Source organism: Onychostruthus taczanowskii, unplaced genomic scaffold (assembly GCF_017590055.1).
Source record: "Onychostruthus taczanowskii isolate IOZ18803 unplaced genomic scaffold, ASM1759005v1 scaffold16, whole genome shotgun sequence".
In the NCBI taxonomy this organism is placed as follows: Eukaryota; Metazoa; Chordata; class Aves; order Passeriformes; family Passeridae; genus Onychostruthus; species Onychostruthus taczanowskii.
Genome location: NW_024498795.1, coordinates 4,923,267 through 4,946,035, shown reverse-complemented (window position 1 = coordinate 4,946,035; position 22,769 = coordinate 4,923,267). Strand labels below are relative to the sequence as shown.

At 41.7% G+C, this 22,769-nt stretch overlaps 1 protein-coding gene across 1 annotated transcript; it reads left to right on the top strand.

Moving 5' to 3' along the window:
• The first annotated feature begins 261 nt into the window (after positions 1-261).
• Positions 262-21,946, top strand: IMPA2 (inositol monophosphatase 2). The gene is made up of 8 exons (XM_041399393.1): positions 262-689; positions 6,808-6,941; positions 11,349-11,453; positions 12,904-12,949; positions 15,185-15,293; positions 18,765-18,873; positions 19,021-19,172; positions 19,977-21,946. The coding sequence occupies exons 1-8, from the start codon at positions 579-581 to the stop codon at positions 20,090-20,092; spliced, it is 882 nt and encodes a 293-aa protein (XP_041255327.1). The 5' UTR covers positions 262-578; the 3' UTR covers positions 20,093-21,946.
• The last annotated feature ends 823 nt before the right edge of the window (positions 21,947-22,769 follow it).

Genomic DNA, 22,769 nt, shown 5'->3' with positions numbered 1-22,769 from the left:
GGACGCGGGGGCAGCGGAACCCCGAGCGGCCGCTCGGCCTGGGAGCGCGGGGTTCCTCCTTCTCCCGGGGGAAACAGGAGCGCCCCAGCCCCAGCCCCAGCCGGGCGGTCCCGGCGCCATGTCAGGAGGGGCGGCCGGGGCACGGCCACGGCGATGGCGGCGCAGCCTGCCCTCCGCACCCTGCGCACCCTGCCCGCCGCACCCTGCGCACCCTGCCCTCTGCATCCCGCATCCTGCGCGCTCTGTCCTCCGCATCCCCCCTGCGCACCCTGCCCGCCGCATCCCGCCTTCTCGGCGCGGCCCCGGTGCTGCTCTCCGCGGAACCCCCGCCTCTCCCAGCCGTCCTCCACCCCCGGGGCTCACCTAAAGTCAGCGCCCAGCGGCCAGCCCGCCTTCCCCATTGACCGCGGCGGGCGCCTCTCTCCGCCCCGCTGCGCGGGGCGGGGCGCGGCCGGGGCGCGCAGTGACAGCGCCGGGCGGTGTGTGCGCCCAGGGCATCCTCCTCGGCGGGCGCTCCTGGGCGGGGAGCCGGGCCCCCCGCGCCCCCCGGCCCCGCTCCGGGCAGCGCGGCCGCCGCGATGAAGCCATGCGAGGAGGAGGAGGAGGAAGGGCGGGCGGCGGCGGGCGGCGGGGACCCCTGGAAGGAGTGCGCGGAGGTGGCCGTGCAGCTGGCGCGCCGCGCCGGGCAGGTGAGACCCACTCAGGCTGCCCCCGGGCCGGGCCGGGCCGGGCTGCCGGAGGAGCCTTCTCCCGGTGTGAGGAAAGGCCGTGCGGGCGCTTGGCCGGTGCGCAGAGCTGGGCAGGGGGAGGAGGGCGGCGGGCTCGGCACCCGCTCAGCCGGGCCGCCGGCGGAGCCCTCGGCCGCGGGAGGGGTGGCGGCAGCGGGGCCCCATCCCGAGGCACCCCAGAACTTGGGGGGCACGTCCCTCGGGGGCCCCATCCCGTGGGGGCCTCCTGCCGCGGGGCCACTTCCCTCGAGGCCCCAGCCTCGGGCAGGGGGGGGCCCAGCCCCTGGGGTACTGCCCTCGGTGGCTGCATCCCCTCCAGGGGCCCCTTCCTGGGAGGCCACATCCCTTGGCCATTGCATCCTTCAGGGTCTGCATTTGTTTTCCAGCAGCTTGTGCAGAGAAAAATAACCGTGTCAAGGATGTTTTCTCTTGTTGGATCTGGCAGAGTCTTCAGAGTGGCCGAAATTCACTTGCTAGGGATAAATAGCTGTGTGATGAAGGTCTGTAGTAGCTTATTTCAGATCCGTGTTTTGACACAGCAGGTTAGTCATCTCAGGAGACATCCTGACCCCACTCTGTGCAGCAGCAAAACTTCTAACAGAGCCAAGAAGTGGGATCAGCAGATTGATTGTTTGAGAAAATGGGTGAAACACAAATTTATTCAGCAATGTATATTTCTCTCTCACTTCCATTCTGCTCTATTTTGAAACATGCTTTGTACCTGTACACTGTGATTTAAGAAGCCCCCTTTTCTGTCTTGAGTCCAAGACCCATAACTTCTCCTTAGGGTGTGTTATTAAACTTATTTTCTCCTTAGTGAAAAACAACTACAACAACTACACAGATGAACAGAATGCCAGAGGAGAGGAGACTTGTTTTAATAATGCAGGGACTAAATGGATAATCCAAATCAGGATGACAGGTCATGCTCTCACAGACTCTCAAAACAGGAGTTTTTCCGGCACAGTCATTCTGCCAGCCATTTCACAAGAAAAGACTCATGACTTGCTCAAGTCTCCACACCTTATTTCTCAAAATACCAATTTGTGAAGCCAGCTTTAAGCTTCTCAATCATTTCACTTGCTCAGAAAATCACAGCTGAGCACTTTTTCCTAGAAGTAAACATTCTGTAAGACTAATCCTTGAATCTGAAATTACAGTTTGCCATTGCTACCTTGCAAATGGCAGGAAATAGCTGACTCCTTGGCAGACCAAATTTAAACCAGTCAAGGATGTTGTTTAAGTAGGACTTTGGAAATTGGGTATTTAGTTTTTTTTTCAATTAATTTGTCATGCTAAGGAATATTTTTTGTTACAAAAGGCACTAGAGATCCTTCTGGAAGAAAAGGTGCAGGTATGGCTCTATTCTTTTATTTAAGTGTCAATCTGCTTCCAGGTATTCCCAAACAAAACTAGAGCTAAGGACACCTAGTGCAGTGTTTGGTGGGACTGGAATTTTATTGAAAATTGACTGATAAAAATTGGGGTTATTTTGATCACCAAAAGCAGTCAGTTCCACTAGTCAAGTTCATTTTTTTCTTCTGCTTCTCTTCCCACCTCTCAGACCTTTCCACCTTTACCTCCATCCCCAGAAATCTGCTTGCACTCTCTGTCTTCCCGGGTCCAACTCCAGTCTCCATCCCTGTGTGACACTTTGCCACTTCAGCCTTTCTTTTAAGGGGCTCCATTTCTCAGGACTGTGGCAGGTTAGGAAGGGTTGGAGTCATTAGAAAATGTCTACACGAGTCTTGGCTTGAAGAAAAATGTGCACTTCCAGATTTTGGATTTCTAGCAAAGGTCAACCAGTAATGCCATTTTCTGGTCTCCCCTTTTGGCTTATACAACTACTTTATTTGTATTGCATTGTGTTTCATGGCTATAGATAAAATATATCTTCTTTCCAAGAGATAGGTGTCTGTACTCTGGAATAGTTTCTTCTAAACTTAAAAGGCCAATAAAGTGATGCTGGAATATGTGTCAAAAGTGTTGTTGCTGGAGTAACCTCTATTACTGGGTTAAAATCATTGCTTCTCTTGCCCATCATGTTGTTTAGTTCTTATTACTTTTATGAAATATCACAGGCTCTCATTTAATATATATGGCTGTTTCATAACTAGAATGGTCATGGTTTTGTAATGTCTGTGATTGACCTGCTTTAAAATTCACTCTATAAGGCCACAAATAACTGCACTTTTTCAAACTTCTGTTCTGCTTTTTCTGTAAGTAAGCTGCTTGCTCTGTTCATGAGAGTACATCCATAGGCTTGATATGACTTTTTGCTCAAGAAAAGCAGGCATGACGAGTCTGTGCATCTTTGATGCTGTTAAGAGCACTGAGTAATATCTGCGCTGTTCTCTCCAATTGCAGACTTGGAAAAGATTCACCAAAATGGGTAAACATACATTCAGGGAAAAATAAGAGTAAGAAACTAACACTAGGACATAGTATGCTGAAGTCAAAACTTTTCTTTTTCTTTTTTTTCTCATATTTTTCTTCCTTTTTTTTTCTGGAAAATAATTTTATGAGGCATAGAAACCTAGCAGAATACCACTAAAAAAAAAAAAACAAAAAAAAAAAAAACCCAAAAAAAAAAAAAAAAAAAAAAAAAAAAAAAAAAAAAAAAACACCACTTTCACTGGTATTCTAAAAAGCCAAGATTTTTTTCTATTATGTTAGTTCCCAGGGGAAATTTTTAGGCTATTTTCTATGTAACATAGACAGATGTTTTAGCAAACCAGATTGGAATTTCCTGAATTATTTGCAGGTACTCATGCTTTTTATCTAGGTGTTTGATTTTATCAGTTAGCAAATATTTCAGGACAGTATTGCAAGCATCCAAAATCCATCTTGGATCTTCCAGAAGTGCATGGTGAATGCAAGCAGTATGGTGAAATGAAATATGTGACATGAGCACACTACTGTAAGTTGCTCTCCTGGCAGGTATTGGGGGAAAAGGCATCTTGGCCCTCTGTCTTCTTCACTCTGCTTTGTTGGAATAAATTTTACAAGGGCATTAAAAAAGGAAGAGTCCAGAGCCCCAGTGTCTCCATTTCCCCTGCTCCATGGGAAGTGAAGGAGGGAGCAGGGAGAGCATGGATCTCGCTCTGTGATGTGGTCTCCATGTCATGATGTAAATGCCCCTTGCTTTGCATAACCCCCCAAATGCTCCCAAGCAGGGTATTAGGATAAGATCTGCATTAGAGGAGGGGCAGCACAGGCTAAGAGTGTTAAATGGCTCTGCTGTAAATAACCATGCTCCCAAAAATCAGTTGCTTAGAAATTGCTTAAAAATCTCTGTAATCTAGGGACCAGCCCTAGTACAGGAATAAAGTCTAGTAAAATATATTTGCAGCCAAATGACAGCATCTTGATTGCCAATTTCATTGTACAATGGGGATAAGGTGCAACATCTTGTTTCCATTTCATCATCCTGTAGTTCCTTTGGTTTCTGCTTGCCTGCTACCTTTAACCTAGAGTGAGACTTTTATGGAACCCCATGTCCATCTGGAAAGACCAGGCAATTGTAGCAGGTATCCACAGACATTATTGTAAAGCTTTTGCAAGGAGAGGAGTTGAATGATGCTCTCAAAGTATTCTGAGGGAGCAGGCTCTAACACTCCTTTGTAGGCAGGTGACTTCTAGGGATTTTTCAACATAAATTGAATTCTACACTGCTCTGAGCTGTTTGATCATTTTCCAAAGAATAAAATTTTTCATCAATTACTCAGGAAATGTGATTCTTGTGTGGGGCTACTCTGGCTTGGATTGCATACCTGTACAAGCTGGAGCAAATGCCTGGGGTCCCTTTTGTCAAGCCCTTTGTCAGTGGCAGAGCGTTGGCAGAATCAGAGGCGTCCATCCTGCGTGCTGTGGGTGAGCCTCCACAGATGTGGTGCCCATTTGTGGCTGGTGACCTCAGCCCGGCTCCATGACTTGTCTCCTCCTCTCCTCTTGACATACTGCTTGCACAAGAGGTGGGGAGAAGCAGCTCATTGAAGGGCTGGTAAATGCTAAATGTGTGTTCTGGCTCCTTGGCATGGGCCCGCAGAGGAGATGGGTGGGAGGGCCAGCAGCCACCACTTCATAGTGCAGGCACACCCTTGGCTACTGCCGCCTCCAAAGTGGCTGGAGCCTCATGCTGGCCGCCAGAGAAACAGACAGGGTTAAAAAGTTAAAAATGGTCGTGAGCAACTGGGTGAAGGATCAGAAATGAAAAAATATTCAGTTTGAATCTGGCATGTGCAAAGGGTTGTACTCAAACCAGAGAAATCAAGTGCCAGAGCATGCAATGCAATCAGCTGATTGCAGAGCACGTCCACCAGAGAGAGGTTTCATCTCTGCTTTTTCTTTCCCAGCAAGGCTCAGGTATGATCCCACTGCCCTGCTGAGCAGGGGCACTGATTTAAATGGCTGCAAAAATCTCAATCTACTATGCATTAAAACTGAATAGAAGTCAAGAGCGTGGCATTGCTAAGAAGAAATTAAAATCTCTGTCAAAAGGAGGACATTCCTCATCTATTTCATTGTGTGAAGTTCCAAGCAGTAAGGACAATAGGAAAGTAAAGAAGAGCAAATAAAATAAAAGGAATCAACATAGCTTTTTTTTTTAGAATACACAGCTGAGGGTGGTTGGAGTGGTTTGGATTTTGCTTTGGGCTGAAGAGGAGCCCAAGGGCCTTGCTGGAGTTACAGTTTTATGCTTCTATCATAAATCCTTCAAGACAACCACACAGGGCATTGAGAGGAGTAAAAACATTAAGCGTGTTCAATGTTTTGATATACAGTCATGAACTTCAGCAAGACCTCAAACTGGAAAGTACTACCTGCCCTCACAAGCTCCGTAAATAGGTACAACTGATGTTTTACAGATCACAAAACAGAAGCATTAGTCCAGGTACCTTCTGTAGTAAGGCAATAGTTGCCCATATCCATTACTTGTCAGATCAATTATCGCACCCTTCAAATATTGTATTTTATACCATGAAAACCAAGAGTTGAGATGACATTTGGGAGTTTCTGATTCCCTTTCCCATGCATAATGCAGCAGAACCGTTTTCTTTGGTCATCAAGTATTTCTCAATGGTTTTAAAATACTTTGATCAATGGAAATTTAGTTAAGCAATTTAAATATATAAGTATTAGATGGGAATTAGAAAGTTGATTTTATTACTGCTGGGTTACAAATAAGTGGTGCTTAATTTTTGCTTTCTTTTGGTTTGGTTTTTTTAGGTTTTAAATAACTTATCATTTTCACTGATTAAAAAATAAGCTATCTCCTTTTGCGCCTTGTCCCTTTATTTTTATTTTTAATGAAGAAGTGGGGAAAAAACAAACTGGGAAAATGGTGAAAATCTTCCATTAAGTGTTTTCCCATATGTGCATTTGTACTTGAGCTTGTAACAGTAATACCCTGGAGAATCAGATAAAGACATTTCCAGAAGAGAGTCCAGGCTTAAATCATTGGTTTCATGTCTAGGGAAAGCTTCAATTTTTGTTCTTGCTAAATACATGGCAATTATTTGGGAGCCAGAGGGTGGTCAGCATTTAAAGTTCCAAAAAACCTACAAAAACCTCCCAAAAAAACAGTGTGTCTTTTTGGCAAAATGGAAACCAATTATGTTTGCCTTATTGCATATCTGTTAAAGTAAGAGAGCAGTGAGGTATTGGCCCTGTATATTAAAAAATTAAAAAAAAAAAATAATAAAAGAATAACAGAAAGAAAAAGGGCTTTCCTTGAAAAATGCCTGAGCCTTGAGGGTTTTTTTACCTTTTGTGTGCTTTTGGTAATTTTCTAAATCGTGATGATTGCCTTCATCCTTTTATTCCCTTAGTTGCATCCCTTAATCAATCCTTTTCTGAACTGTCAGGAGTGGTTTTTGCAGTGATTCAAAATGCCGTGTTCCAAAAGAGTACTCATTAGCTCAGAAGGATTTTTTGTCAAAAAAATTATAACAGCCTCTGGTAGAATTAGGCCTACAGCTGTTTTTCAGGATTATCTATATTTTTTTCAGTGAAGATATTATTTTAGCATGCATGGGCTGAATGCCCAACAAATCTGATTTATGAACTTCTGTTTCAGATTATTAGGAAAGCTCTAACAGAGGAAAAGCAAGTGTCCACAAAGACATCTGCAGCAGATCTCGTGACAGAAACTGATCATTTTGTGGAAAATTTAATTATTTCTGTTCTGAAAGAGAAATTTCCCTCCCACAGGTGAGTGCCTGTAGAAACTAACAATGACCTTTTTCTGTCCTGTACATGCTGCATCTCTGACTGGTGTTTAAAGAGAACTTTAAAAGTCTTTGTATCTTTCTTATGTCTCTGTATCTTTCTTATATATTAACCTATTGTTCCTACACTTTCGTAGGACTCTTGTTTTTTAAAAAAGTACCGTTTCCCTAAACTTAGTACTTTATATTTCCTGTGTTTCCTGATATATGTATTTAATAGCAGTGTTTCCCCTGTAGGGACATCATGGATGAAGGTTTCATGTGGATCTCCATGATGTTCAGAACACTGGTCTGTTGCCTACTGTATAAGAATTTTGCTAATGCTATCTATAAAAATAGAGCAGAAATAGATGCTAGCAAAGGTCCCACCCTGCAGACCTTTCCTGTTGCCATCACACATATGCATTTGCCAGATCAGCAATGGTAAAAGTGCATTTAATGACATTTACCTTGTGTTCCATAGTGGGAAGGTCAGTGGGAAGCAGGGCTGTTTGTCATCATCATCATTATTTGATGCCTACTCATAAACAGGCTATAAATTACTACATGGGGTGCAAACCCGATGTTTTAAATGTAGATCAGGTGGTCGATTCCTCTTGACTTATTGTGATCCACTTGAAAATAACAACTCAGCTCATGTACAGATTAGAGAGAGGGTTTGTATTAGGTGCCAGGTTTGGTTTGATGGAGAGACTGACATTGATTTCTACATTTGACTTCAGTGGATAAAATTAATTTTCCTGCAGAGCCAGTGCAAGTCTGTGTATCCCTTAAATAGTGTCTGACTTCCTTCTAACTGGGGGCATCTCTGATGGGGATGAGCCTTGCATTCTAGTGCTGAGCAGAAATGAACAAAGAGGAAAATCTGAAGGGCCCAGCTACTAATCTGATTGTCAGTGATGCTGCTGGGCAAAAAAACAACGCCATAAAAAGGAGCAGAAAGAATATTTTTATACTAAATATGGCTTTCTAAATACATGCTGTATGTGATGGCAGAAGCAGTACTGTACAGCATAGTGTGTGGTTCTTGGCTGCAATTCTCAAGAGAGTGCCAGGCTTTACAAGCCTATTATTTGTGTAATATTCCTTCTACTATTACTGGCTTGCTCTTCTCTCATCTCCACTCTTATGTTAGGTTTTTTTTTTTTTTTCTTGAACAGTCTGGCAGAGGACATAAAACCTACACATTTCTCATAAAATGAGAATCACCAGACATACTCAAGTTCCTCAGAATGGGAACAAAAGTTGTAAGGTCAACATAGGCCTAGCAACTGAAAAATCCCAGATTTTATCAGCTCCATACAGTTAACTTCTGACTTTATAAATGAAGGAACTGCCATTTCTTCAAGACAATCTTATTTTGTTGATAGTGGTTGTTTGGTTTGCTTAGAATTTGTTTAGATAATTAATGCATTTGGATTAAACAATAGATTAAAGCTAAATTTAACTAGACTAGATTAAAACACATGCACTGAGGAGTCTACAAAAACAGTCAGGGGTTAAATTGAAGTACAATGAAAATATTAAAATATCATTTATATTGTATTCAGTCTTTCGCCTAACCAGGTTGAAAGCAGCACGGAAAATTTTTGTGATTTCTTTTTCTTCTAAATCATCTTGAGTCTTATGTCCTCTGAATCAAAAATGGACTTTAGGTGTTAGAAAAATTAAAAGGGATCGTATTAGAATCTGCCATTTGCACTGATGTGCTTATGAGTGTTGAGATACTGGAATTAGTATATTTCCAGTATATACTGAAGTAGTGTATAACAGCATATACTGAGATACTCAGAAGTAAAGAGAAATACATTCAAAAAGTAATTCTGTCCCATGTTTCCTTTTTTCTTCTTGATTAAGTGGTATGTATCATCTTCATTCACAGTTCACTCAAGTTTTAATCTTTGCTCACTTTTTAGTACTCTGATGTGCCCTGGTGAGTCTTTTCAAAAGGATATTTTTTCAAATTGATTCAAGAGTTGTAGGTAGGCACAGCCAGACTACCAAGGGCTGCGGGTTGCAAAGGGCTATCCCAACATTTACCCTTGCTATTTTGACACAAACTGTCATCTTTTGTGTTCCTTGTGGCTTTAATTCTGTAGACATTAAAATCAGGACACAGGAGTTTAGAAGGGTTACATCCAGCTCTAGCTTCCCATTGTTCTGTTCTCGGATCCCCGTATTGGGATAGGTGAGGCACCTGCCCAGAGTGAGTCTCCTGCATTTGACTGGGTATCATTCCTGCTGCAGATTATGGTATGTTACAGCTTCCCTGCTCTTCCTGCAGTGAATTTCAGAGTGGCACCGTGGCACGAGCAGATGTAGTCTAAGGCTTGGCTAAAATTAGTAGACTCATTTTCAGTGGGAGTGAAGTGTAATCCAGATTTGAGCAGAGGTCAGCGGAGCTGGCAGGCTGGCATGTTAAATTAACTATTTTAATGAGGTGTTTACCCTTCCCACTTCTCAAGCTGTTCCTAGAATTTACTCCAGTACTTCACACCGAGTGTTTTGCTTAGTTTGCAGGTTTTTACAGGACACAGAGCGAGACATGTGAGGTGACCTTGCAGGACTCTCACATTTCCCAGTGTTGTATAGCAGTAAGGGGGGTGTTTTGTTACCCGTTAGCCCAGATTTCATAAAACGTGCACCTAATTTGGTCTACATCCATTTTGGAAAAATTGCTCTTGAGCATGAAGATTTTATCAGTGGCGCTGCTGTGCCCCAGCTCCAGGTTAGCATTTCGGAGGTCAGGGACTGCAGCATCACACCCCCACTGTGAGAGAAAGGCGAGGGGCTGGCTCAGGACGCTTCAGGGCAAATCATCTTACACAGAAATACTCCTGTCTTTAATGAGGTTCTCATTTCACCTTTCTTTGACTAGCCAGACAGCAGCTATAGTTCAAGCTCCAGCTGGGAGAGCTGGCACAGGGTTGAAGCAAAGGTATAATTTATGTGGAATATGGATAATCTGAGGTGGGATGGAAGGTGCTCTACCTACAAGCTGAACCTCCTCTGCATCCAGCAGCACAGACAAGGCATGGTTGGGTTTGGATGCTGATTACAGGATTTGTTAAAGCAAAAGTCAAGTGATACAGCACCAACAAGACAAAATAGTGGAATATTTAGAGCAAGGAGATTGCAAAGTGTTATGTTGAACTGAGAGTTTCAAACACCTGTTCAAGTCTTTCTCATTTTTCAGTTGTGCATTAGCACTTTGTCCTTCAGCTGTTTCTTTTAATGGAGATGAAAATAGTAACAAACACTTCCTAATTCCCTCTTTGTACCAGCTGGGGGTCTATAATGCCCTCAAAATAGTCTGTTTCTACTTAAGTTGAGGCACAGTAGCATTTGGAAAATTCAAGAGGTCTCCTCCTAGGGAAGGACTCTTTTGCAAAAGACATTTTCTCTTTATTTTATCCTTTTTTTTTCTCTCTCTTTGTGTCTTTGAGAGAAGCTTTTTTGTCTTCAAGCATTTGCAGAAACTCTGAATACCACTACCAGCTGTTCAAATGTGAAACCACCAGCAAGATCCACTAGCAGTTGGATTCCACTCCTGCTGTACATAAAGGAATTTATGAAAATCTGTGACAGTAGCACCTGCACATCTCTTACAGAAAGAGACCTTGGGAAGTTTATGGGAAAGCAGGGATAATTAAGGTTGACAGGAAATGTTCCAGAACTGGATGTTCATTTCCCAGGGAAAAAGAAGAAAAAAAACTACTAAAAGAAACTGGGACAGAACAACAGAAGAGAAGATAATCTCAGATTTCATTTTGTGCCTTGTGCATCCAAACAAACAAACAAAAAATAATTTGTTGATTTTTTTTCTGGGTCATGGGAAAAAGAAAGTCCAGCTTTGTAAACCTCTTCATTTCCTGAGTCAGATTACTGTAAAAAATACAGATAGGAGCAAGATTGTGGATTTTCTAAGAGTGTATTATTTCCTTCTGACTGAATTTGATTGCAGAAGAGAAGCAGGTACAGTTTGCGGTTTATATTAGTTACTTCAAGAGACAAGTCTAACCCATAAAATTATATTCTGCATAAAATAAATTTCTCCTTGAGTTCCAGGGATGCCAGTTCAGAATCATTTCTACATTCATTTTCTTGGCTTCCTTAATGGTGTATTGGGGAAGTGTACATAAATAGAGTTCATTTTTGCCATGTAAAATAGTATGCTGTAGATTTGAGAACTCTCCCTCAAAGTCTCTATGAAAGTTACCAATTCCTAAATTTTAAAAAGCTGTATGTGTGTTTACATTTATACAAGAATATTTTATGGAGAGAGAGAGAAGTTCTCTCTTAAAAACCAGAATGATGGGGTTGTGCTTTCCAAGTCATGTATGTATGCTTATGTTCTGGGATACTTGTTTTATCCTTGCACCAAATGCAGGTTTATTGCAGAAGAATCCACTGCTGCAGGTTCAAAATGTGTCCTCACCGACAGTCCGACCTGGATTATTGACCCTGTTGATGGAACGTGCAACTTTGTGCACAGGTAAATGGCCTGGGAAACCCATCAAAACCCAAAATGTAGCTTCTCACAGGTCCTCCCTGTGCTTTTCCCTAGTGGGGACTCACACATAGGAGCCATCCCTTTATCTCCTGGTACCTGGCATGGTGTGTGTGGAGGAGGCTGTGTTTGTGCCATTATCTGGAGTTTGTGCCACTGCCCCTGGCTCACAGCCCCAACCCACAGCCCCAGCTCACAGCCCCAGCTCACACCCCCCTGGCTCACACCCCCAGCTCACAGCCCCATCTCACAGCCCCATCTCACACTCCCAGCTCACACTCCCAGCTCACAGCCCCATCTCACAGCCCTGGCTCACAGCCCCAGCTCGCTCACAGCCCTGGCTCCCCCACAGCCAGCACACCTTAGCGTGCAGGACCCGAGCGAGCGGTGCTGGAGGAACAAGGCTGTGCTGTGAGCACACTTGGCCCAGCGCCTCCCTGGGTTTCGCACATTCCTTCCAGGAGTTCTCTCCTTCAGACACAGGCGCTTCCTTCTTCCTGGGAAGTGCCACCCCTGCGTGTGTGTAGAGCAGCGCTGACAACTGAGCTGTGCAGAGATGCTGGTGTTACATTTCTAAAGTACCTCTGCAAAACGAAATCTAGGGGTCCTTGCTGCAAAAATTAAGATTTTAATTCACCATTCGAGTGTTAGGAGCTGTGAGCTAATGACTGTTCATAATATTTGTAGTTAGAAACCCTGCCTAATAGTTAGCAGCTTTAAAATAGCTACAATTTTCATAAAGAAAAAAAAAAAGACTAATTTCCTTGACTTTTGGTGCAATTACACAAAATTCCAGGGGAGGTGGGCGGTATCATGTGTTGATGTTTCATGCAATTAAGTGACATTTCCTCTTTCTAGCAATATTTTCTGGACTTCCAAAGTCCTTTTTGAAATGTGTTTCTAAGAAAATAATTTATTTCTTTGTTTAAAATGTAATAATTATGCAGTAGTCAAAAGGACCGAATTAAATACATGATCATCACTTTGAAAAAGGACAGCATAGAGGAATTTGTTTCTTTTTATGTTGGTGTCAGCAGCTAGGCATCTCCGTGCTACTTAATTGCCATCTCAAATGCAAAGCTTGAACGAAGTGTGTTCTTAAAAGCAATGACTTGTTATAACATTAGTGGTTTTATACTGGATGATTCCATTACACTAAAGCAAAAACATCCCTAAAATACACTACATGTTCAGTGTAAAAATTGTCATGTCCTCATGAGTTTATTTCTTGCCTTCTCCAATATTAACTTACATTTTAAAAGGAATTGACGAAGAGGCTGACAAAGGAGAAATACTGTTATGTCAAGGGCATTTTGACAAGTAAATTCACAGAACTCCATGTGGGGTTTTGTTGCCTAAGGGGGTTGCATAAGGAATAAGTTGAGAGATTTTTCATCAGTACTACTTCATTTCTTATTATTTCTTATTTTCACAGATTTCCAACAGTGGCAGTGAGCATTGGATTTGCTGTTAACAAAGAGGTATGAAGTATGTTCATTAAGATGGGCGCCTGAGAGTTGGCAGAAGTCGCAAAACCATGTGGGAACTTTAAATTAAAAAAAAATTAGGAAAATCAGTCACTACTCAGGTTTTCCTATGCTTTTTAAATGCATCTGATCATGCTCTACTCATCTAAAATCATAGTCCTGCAAAACCTATTTATGCCAACTGGCAATTTAAAAAATTCTATGTATTATTAAAAGTATTATGGGATTTATTTGGAGAAGAAGGAAGTACTGGTGTGAGCAAGGTTTAGTGAGACAAAACCATAATAAGTTTGATTTAGTGCAGCCTCTTCATAATTTAAGCATATATCCCAGTGTTCCTCTGTTATTATTATTGCTTCTTTCCTGCTAGCAGTATCTGTGAAAGCTAACTCCTGCTAGCAGTCAATGTAGAGCTGATTTTATGAAGAGTGCAAAATTATGGGCCTAGTTCATTCAATCTGCATTTGTATTTTTCATAACATAGTAAAATAGCTATATTTACCACATGAGACCTTGATTATAGTGAGGGTGGGAAGGTACCTAGCCTTCCAATGTGCCATTTTGAGTTTCCTAGCTACACTCATTTGTGCTAGTGCCTTTTCTCCAGATGTTGCTAGTTTGCAATTTGATATATATCTATTAAATAACTAGTTACTCAAGTTGCCAATAAATGTGCCTCTTTCAGCCTAATTCCACAATCTTTAATATATGTATAGCTTTAAGCAAAGCCAGCAAGAATTCTGTGCAGTAACAACCAAGTTTTCAGATGTGCTAGTACCTCTTACTGATTTAAACAGAATAATGTTGTGTACTTCTCTGGTTAGACTTTTCCAGCATGGAAACTGCAGAGAAACACTTCCATGCTTTTCTGAAATTTATTCATTGCCAAAGGTTCTTTTGAACACTACATTTTATTACCAGACAGTTTTCGCTGATATTTATGTTTTCTAGAACACCATCATGATTTTGATGCTGCATATTTTGGGTTATGTAAACTAAACAAAGCTGAAACAAAAGTAAAGAATGCTGTTAAATCTCCCTCAATTAAACAATTAGGACAAGCAGAAAAAAAAGAGTAAACTGAAAAGGAGCCAAAGTACACACAGGGGAACTGGCCTGATTATAAGCCTTGAAGAAATTCCTACAGATGTCTTTAGGGAAAGAGTCTATAAATAGTGTGTTCCTCAAAAAAAAACCCTTGGTTTAGATGGGACCTCAGGGTAGGGAGCCAGGACAGTCTTTAAATTGTCTCTGATGAGCACCGAGTGCAGCAGGAGAAGATTTGAAGTCTAGAACATCTGAGATGTTTTCTTGACCTTGTGGCCAATTTCAGACACCTCGGGCAAGTCACTTAATTTTTGTGTATCCCTAAATTAAATAATGCTAATATTACCAATCTAGGGGCAATTTTCAGAGCTGACCCTTGAAGTTTTTAAAGTGCTTTAAAGTCTTTTGGTGAAGCCTACTAAAGTAATAAATATTTCAAATACCAAGGGTCTAATTCTGACCCTCTTTTCATTGGTAAACAGAATCTCCCACGAAAAGTCCAGTGTTGCACATTCCTAAGCTTTCATTTAGGGTGTTTCTGTCCAAACTCCTTCTCTTGGAGTCTTGTGATTTCAAGAGATCTTCACAAAAGGATTTTGCAGAGAAGGATTTGAACCAGTGACTAGAGCGTACTGCTTTGATTGAAAACGTAGGCAAATTCAATGCACCACGAAAGCTGAGGTGCCTACAAAAGCATCCACTGTTAGCAGAGGGTGCCATGACTCCTGAGGTTGGATGCCTGACTGATCCTGGGGCTGCAAATCTTTGTGGTCCAGCCAAGGTCAGTGGGGTTGCTTCAAGGAGTAACTGCTCACCAGTGAAAGCAAAGCATTCAGAGTCTTGCCTCAGAGGTCTTGCGTATTTTCAGTAAAAACATTTCAATTGCATTTGAAAACAACTCAGTGTTTAATCCATTCTAATGTGAACAGAAACAAGCTGTGAGTAAGAATTTAGAGGATCAGGAGCACATTGCATTAACTTTTCTTTATAAACTGAATTTTATATGACCTATATCTCAATATCACAGTAATAGTAAAACTATTCCAGTTTTTTAGCATCAGTGTAATCTTTAATATGTGTACCAATTAAAATATTGCTGATCTTTTTGCCATTAGTAGTTGTTTATATTTATGATGAGTAATTTGAGTTGCATTCATTTCTTTCCTTTTCAAAATCTTAAAGCTTGAATTTGGTGTAATTTACCACTGCACTGAAGAACGATTATACACTGGTAGAAGAGGTCAAGGGGCATTTTGTAATGACAAAAGGCTTCAGGTATCAAAAGAGACAGGTTGGTCTAGATTTTGTTAGAACTCTAAAAGGAATATATTAATTTTGTTTCAGAGTTGTTGCAAATCATCATTAGGATAATGAACATCATTATCCTGATGGAAAGTATTTCACCTGCATGATAATTTTGTTGTTTTGTGTTTGTTTTTTTTCTGAAAAATCACTTTCCTCCTTTTCTTTTTAAAATATACATCTGAATATGAACTATTTAAATAATCCTAAATTATTTTGCTTCACAACTGCTGTTTAAAATAAGGAAGAACGTGTGGATTCACCAGTTTCATTCCAGCCAAGCCCTGGCATAACTTTTTATAAGCCGGATGCAATGGGAATGGTGAATCGAGTTCAGAGTATGATTGTGGCTGCTATTCACTTCTTTTCCAATGAACTTGTACGTCACAGAGTGTCTGGTGTCTATAGGCAAATGTGCTAACAGTGAATTAAAGGGTGCATGCTTCATTAGGGGTTCTTTAACAGCTTGCTCTGGTGTGTGAAGTGTGTTTCGATGTACAAATAGCCAGCAACACTTGGCCAACGCTTGAATGGAATTCTTTTATCTTTTATTTATATTTAAACCAAGTCATAGGCCTGTCTGTTTACCTAATGATGATAGAAAACAATAATTTGGTATTATTTAGAGAAGTTTTCTTTTAGTTAATCAAAATGCGAGGAGAGCATAGCACTCAGCTGTAAATGGAAGCAGGCATGTGACAGAAATGTACACCACTGTACACATTAGGTGGTAAAAATTTCACCCCAAAGAGAGATTTAATGAGCTCAAAACACAGTATATTCAAACATTTTGACATACAGATTCCTTTAGTGCCTGAAACAGACCCTGCATCAAAATTTCACATGAAATTTTGGAAGTTCGGCTATTCATCTAAGTTAACAGTGATCTGGGGTCTACATATTTGGAGAGACAGATTGTAAAGTCATTGTAAATATTAAATCCCTAAGATTTTAATCATTGATTATACATCACATTTTAATCGGTGCTCAAATATCTCATATTCCAAAAAAGCCCATACTGGCAGAGACTATGAGGGAGAGCTGGAGGTGCTCCCAGTTGGACTGCATGAACCACTGTGGAAATGGCCTCACACACTTTTGCAGTCAGTTCTGGTTTCCAGCTGAGCAATGAACAATTTTGGCACGTGTCACTTCTGTCTTCCTTTCTCTAGACATCCAGTCTATGTGGGTGTCTAGAACACAGCAAGGGAAATAGACCTTCCGCCCTTCCAAATGCTTTGGAATTTTCTTTTGTTTTGAGATACATCATTTTTTGGTGGGAAATTTTCACCAGTGAAGCTGGATCTGCTTTAATCTCACTCTCACTGATATTAGAAGTGTTTTAAATCACAGTTGCTCTCTAAGGGCTGTGGCTTCAGTGAAATAAACCAACTCTGGAAGACAGACTCGTGTTTCCCTCTACCTGCCACTGGAATTGAAGTGGCCATGACGTGTTTGAGATCTAAGCTGTCATGTCACTTGATGCCATTTGTTTTCAGGAAATGTGAGTGTTGTGTGCTGTTGATCTACACTTATACATTCATTGTTCAGGCTTAGTCATCTGAAATCACATTCCAGGCAAACATTGTTCTTTGTCAACACCCAGTTTTGTAGATGTTTTAGTAGGGAGTCCATGCAGTTATGATACACTTAAGTGAAGGATCCATCTTCCCTGTTATCTTGAGTAATACTTTCTTCTCATGCTTAGATTCATGTGAGGCCTTATCTGTGCTAATACTGTAAATGTATTTTCTTTTTTTAATCTTTTGGGGTCAACAGAACTGATCTTTTCCTCATAAACTTATCCATACCAATGTTAAAACTTTTCTACCAAGCCCATATCTTGAATTCCTGAAATCTCATAGTGTCTTGTGATCAGTCAGCTCCTTTCCTAAGCAGAGACCTCCCTCTTAGTTGCCTTAGTCTATTCATCCAATTTCCAGCTGTAGCCTTGAGGAAAATTGAAGAGATCTGTCTATGCATTAGAAATATTTTAATAACATAAGAATAACTGTCTCAGTTACAACTTAACTATGACTGGCATGGTGTGAATGCTTGGTGTATTTCAACAATGAGATGGGCATTAAATATTCTCTGATTATAAACTGGGTCTCTTATGCAAAATAATCTAAGGCAGATTGCTTTCACCATCCAGAATTTTTAGTAGTGGCTAAACAACAAATACCCTACAGCGTGCCTGGATTGGTGTTTTTCTGTTTTAACACAGTAATTTAAAAAGCAGCAGTTGAATCTATGTTCCTCCAGTTAGTATTTGTGACACGCTGTAACTTTTTATCTAATTACATACCTGTTACTTACCAGCCATTTTACCACATTGCTCAAATCCATAAGGTTCATCTGCAACAGTAAATTCTTTGGTAGACTGTTTAACCAAATGGTGCCTCACTCCAGCCTAATTTGCTCTTGAAAACCTCCTTGCTCCTTGTGTGGAGAACTTTCAGCTCATGCAGGTAGCTGTAAGAACCAGGTAGAGGTTGCCCACCTGAGTGAAAGCCTCACCTTTAGCCCAGGGTAGGAGGTGACACCTGGCACGGGGCACAGCCCAGTCAGTGAGTTCTCAACCACAGAACCTTTGAGTTTTGCCATCCCTTTAACGCCTCTGAGTTCAGCTGGCACAGCAGGAGCAGGGACACTTGGCATTGATCAGCCATCCCCACCTACACTGGCACACTCTTACTGTAGCCTGGCAATATTCAGCTCTCACATGAGGACTGCTTCAACACCTCTCAAGTCACTGTGAGTCCCTCACAGTGTCCTTTGACTGTACACAAGGCTGGTATCTCCATCTGCTCTAGGACAGCATTGCCTTTGCTGAACACAAGAAAAATAGAACCTTCACAGATTATTATGATTAAAAATACTGCTTTTCTTTGTTATAAGAAGTTTTTTTCTGTCATAATGTGTCTTCAGTCTTTGAAATGCCAGAATGGGCTATTTCTAGGTGATTGATTTGGGGAGAAACTTTTCTTTCCTCTTACTGGGTTCCCAAATGTTTATAATTGGTTTACAAATTACATTAGAATTCCCTATTCAAGAACCACCCTGTTTTCAAATATAGATTAACATCATTAGCAGTTACTAGATTATTTGATTATTTTTAGTTGACTGCTAATATTAGTGAATTTTCCAAAAGGTGACTGGTCAATGAAATAAAACAATGTATGGAAAGAGAAGGAATGCGAGAATGCATTCTTGGTTTTAATCCTCCTGTTTTGTGGGGGTTTTTTAGTGTGTTTGTAACAGACCATTTGATAGTAGAAACCTAGTCTTGCTTGAATTTCTATGCAAAGTTGTCACTTTGTGAAAAAGTTTGGGGTAGAAAAAGGGACGTGAAAATTATTTTTGTGTGAAAAGTCCATTAGTGTTTAATTTAAAAACAAATTTATGGAACCTACCTGGAAGCTGTTGAATTAATGGAAACATCTCTCTACTATTGCAGATATCTCGAAGGCCTTAATTTTAACAGAAATTGGTCCAAAACGTGACCCTGCAACTTTGAAACTGTTCCTTGGTAACATTGAGAGATTGCTCAAGGCCCAAGCACATGGGTAAGATGTTTCGTGGCATATGTCTCATATTTGTGACCAAAAAAGTCATTAAAAAAAGGAATTTAAAAAAAAAGACTGAAACAAGTGTGTTGTACACATAGGTTGAAGTCAAAAGCATTTTCTTCTTTGTGTTGCTGTGGGGTGTAGGGTCCGTGTCATTGGGAGCTCCACGCTGGCCCTGTGCCACTTGGCGTCCGGCGCTGCAGACGCCTATTACCAGTTTGGCTTGCACTGCTGGGACCTGGCAGCAGCCACTGTCATCATCAGAGAGGCAGGTGGCACTGTGATAGACACTTCAGGTGAGCAAAATGCCCTTGCTTTGCCATTGACTGTTGGGGGACTGGGTGAGTGGCTGCCTCGGGGCAGCCTGTGTCACCCCTGTGGCTCTAGCTCATCTCTAGCAATATCCTGTAGAAAGGTCTGTGCCCTCCACTAGGCTTGGGCTGGTGATTCAGAACACACTGATGCAATTCCAACGTGGGCTTTCATCACATCAAAGGTCTTCTGAGTCAAACTGCGTTTTCATGACTTTGAGTAAAGCCCCATATTTCCAGTAAGGAACCAGCCCAGGAGATTGGCAGGTACACTCAGACGTCCCAATTAGATTTCAACAGAGACATCCTCCTGAGAAAGGAGGACTCTAAGGCACCAGTTTGGACATATATGGCTAGAAACTACTCAGAGGAAGTAAAGAGCAGCACTGTTTCCAGATTATTGCTTAATTAATTTAGATGGTACACATCTCAGAGTATTGGTTTACTGGTGACCAGTACCTGGATACTGTGGAAAGATCTGGTGGATTAACAAGGGTATGCTGAATGAACTAATTTCTGTCCCATTGCTGGAAGAGGGAAATATTGCATTTATTGTTGGCTACTGAACAAATCCAGGCATTCACTGCTCCTCTTGCATACTTTGGCTCTGTATCTAGAATTTTATAAAATAATTTTTCACTGGGGATTTCCATGTAGGAGCTGTTGAGTTAGGTTGCCCTTCCCACCCCAGAAGGAGCTATGTATGAAATTGTTTCTGTGTTTCTGACCCTATCTAATTACAGCATGGCTTATATTTAAGGCACTTCTCGTTAATCCTCTTGTCCTCAGGGGGACCTCTGGATCTTATGTCCTGCCGAGTGATTGCTGCGGGCACGAGAGAGATGGCCATGTTCATAGCTCAGGAAATACAAACTATTCACTACCGGCGGGACGACGAGAATTAAACGCTCGTTGTGCGGAGCTTGCCTCCCGAACCGCGTAACGTTTGCGAGATGGGTGTCTTGAAAGGGTACGTGATTTCAGCAGGATGGTTTCTGGGAAGATTTTCTGTGTCAAATATTTTTTATAAATTTATTACCATGTGGGAAGGCATAGGGAGATTTTTAGACCTCTAAGAATCGTGTTTCCTTTTTAATATGTATCTCTTTCAGCAGTATCTTTTTTATAAGATAGAATATTTTACTTGTAGCAAATTAGTCTCAAAATTAAGTTGTAATTTCATATCTGTGGGGCTGATATTTAGTCTTTTGTAACACGCAGCTAAAAAATGGAACTTTATTTTTACAGATGCAGATCTCAGGTAAATGAGCTTTAGGACTGTAGTAAAGGAGGAGTAGTTGAGATGTGTGCCTATAATAATACCCCTGTTCCACGATACTTAAGAATGCAATAAAAATGGCATTGTTATTTCCTAACGACGTCATAGCTCTGTATCCATATATGTACATGTCTGTGTGTCTGTGTGTGTGTATATATGTGTGTATAGGCACCTACATGAGTCCATGCATGTAGACACACACATCCCCGGAGGTGTATGTGTATATATATGGATACCCTGGATGTTTACAGCAACTTAGAGAATGCATAGAGAGAAGAAAGCTAATATTGGAAGCTGTTTTCAGGTAAGGGTTTTTTTAGGCTACTTAGGTGATTCCAGTCAGGGCTGTCCAAATGGCAAATAGCAGAGCTGACCATGGAAAATGTTTAATTGTTTTACAAACTGCCCAGCTAGTTTTGTTTCCCCTCGTCCCTCTGCATGGCCATAAATCAGACTGTCCTGTAGGCCTCTTTAAGATACTCAAACCTGCAAACAATTACTACCATAGAGTACTTATAGTTAAAACCAGGAACATTGAACTCAAACTGAGTTACTCACAGTATTAACTATGACACGCAGCAGTAGGAGGCCAGCAGAATAGAGCTCAGTGTCAAAGAGCTGTTGATTTTAGAGAAACTTCAAGCAGAACAGCAGGATTTGGCCCCTTACAGGCAAGTTATTAAAAATATGCACATAAGGTATGCTTGCAAAAAGTTGTAAATCACACGCCCTTCTTGCACAACGTTGTAATCACACTTTTTGATCAGAAAAGCCGGTAAAATCAGTTACATAGATTTCCTAAATACACAGTTGTTCCCTATCCATGTAAATCCATAATTTCTATTTAGATTGTGTTTTAAATCGTGAGCACAGGGAAAACACAAGTGTGTCGAGAAAAGCAGTTCATATGAAATCACTTCTATTTTTTCATCAAAAATTTAATTAAAAGGTATCTTTTTTGCAAGAGTGCAAATTGAATAAAGGAATGAGCCAAAAGAGTTGGTTGAAAATCTAACCTTTTTTTGTACACTGCATGTGTAGACTTTTTAAATGTGTTCAGATGTCTGCTTAGAAGATACAAACTAAACAATATTTTTTAAAAATAACCTTGTGTGTGTTTCTTGCAATGAAAAATATTTTTCACTGAATATAACATGATGTTCTGTGTGATTTCTTGATTTTTGTTTCATGAGAAATACAAAATAGTGACTGTATGAGGAACACCTAAATCCAACTAAGCATTTAAAAGCTGATGGTTCTTTGCAGAAAATCAACACTTTCCGTCACAGTGATCAACATTTTGTCACTGCTCCCTTTTACCCCCTCCATCTCTCTGTACCCCTGTTTGGAAAAGGAGATTGTAAGCCCTCTGGGGCAGGAGCTACCATAGTTTGGCTCTGGGTTTTCACAGTGCTAATAGGATGAGATTCTGGTCCACAACTAGGCACCGAGGTGCTATAATAATACAAATAATAAATGCTAATAGGCTCACTTGTCTCTTGTTCACTCTCCCCCCACTTCCCGAGCCCAGAGGAGATCGGAGTGACAGATGCGGGGCTTGGTGGCACCGCTCTGATTCCAGGCTGCTTAGCCCTGGCAGCCGTGGGAGCAGCTGGGGCTTTGCTCGGCCTTGTGCCGTGCCCGTAAGCCCTGCAAGGAAGCTTATGCTGGCAGGGAACCAAGAGTGGGGGGAGTTCAGCCCCACTTCATCCGCTGCCCCTGTCTCCATGGGTGAGAAGCTGCTTCGTGGCTCTGCGAGATTTCCCTGCAGTTCAGCTCCCTTGTACAAAGAGGCTGTGACCCAGTTAGGGCTGGTGTGCCCTGGCGCTCCCGGAGCTCGGCAAAGCCGGGAAATCTGTGCATCCCCTTCAATGGCGCACGCCAGCGACTTGCAAAGCTGGGAGCCAAGCAGGGCGGGAAGGGGGAAGTGCAGAAACCCAATCCCAAGTTCTCATTTGTGCCCAGGATGCAGTCTGGGTTTTTATTTGGACTGTAGTCCAAGTATGTTAAACTGGCCCTGTGTGTGGGGAGCAGCAATCCTGCCTCCCCACCTCCTCTGCTGCCTGTGTGCCAGGACAAACATTTCTGAACACTTCCAGGGGACCAGATGAGTGAAGTGATCTGCTTGCAAAGTACCCCAGTAAACAACAAAGGGATTATTCTCGAGGCACACCATTTTCCCAAGCCAATTCAGTCCCTGGCTGCCATGAGCAGCTGACTTCAGGCACCAAAGGGGGTAAGCAGGACAGCTCCCTTCACAGATGGTGTCACAGTATCCCGGATCAGAGTTTGCATCAAATTGC

Coding starts and splice junctions, on each gene's coding strand:
- IMPA2 (XM_041399393.1), top strand. CDS start 579: ATGAAGCCATGCGAGGAGGAGGAGGAGGAAGGGCGGGCGGCGGCGGGC. Junction 690..6,807: donor TGGCGCGCCGCGCCGGGCAG/GTGAGACCCACT, acceptor CTTCTGTTTCAG/ATTATTAGGAAAGCTCTAAC. Junction 12,950..15,184: donor GATTTGCTGTTAACAAAGAG/GTATGAAGTATG, acceptor AAAATCTTAAAG/CTTGAATTTGGTGTAATTTA.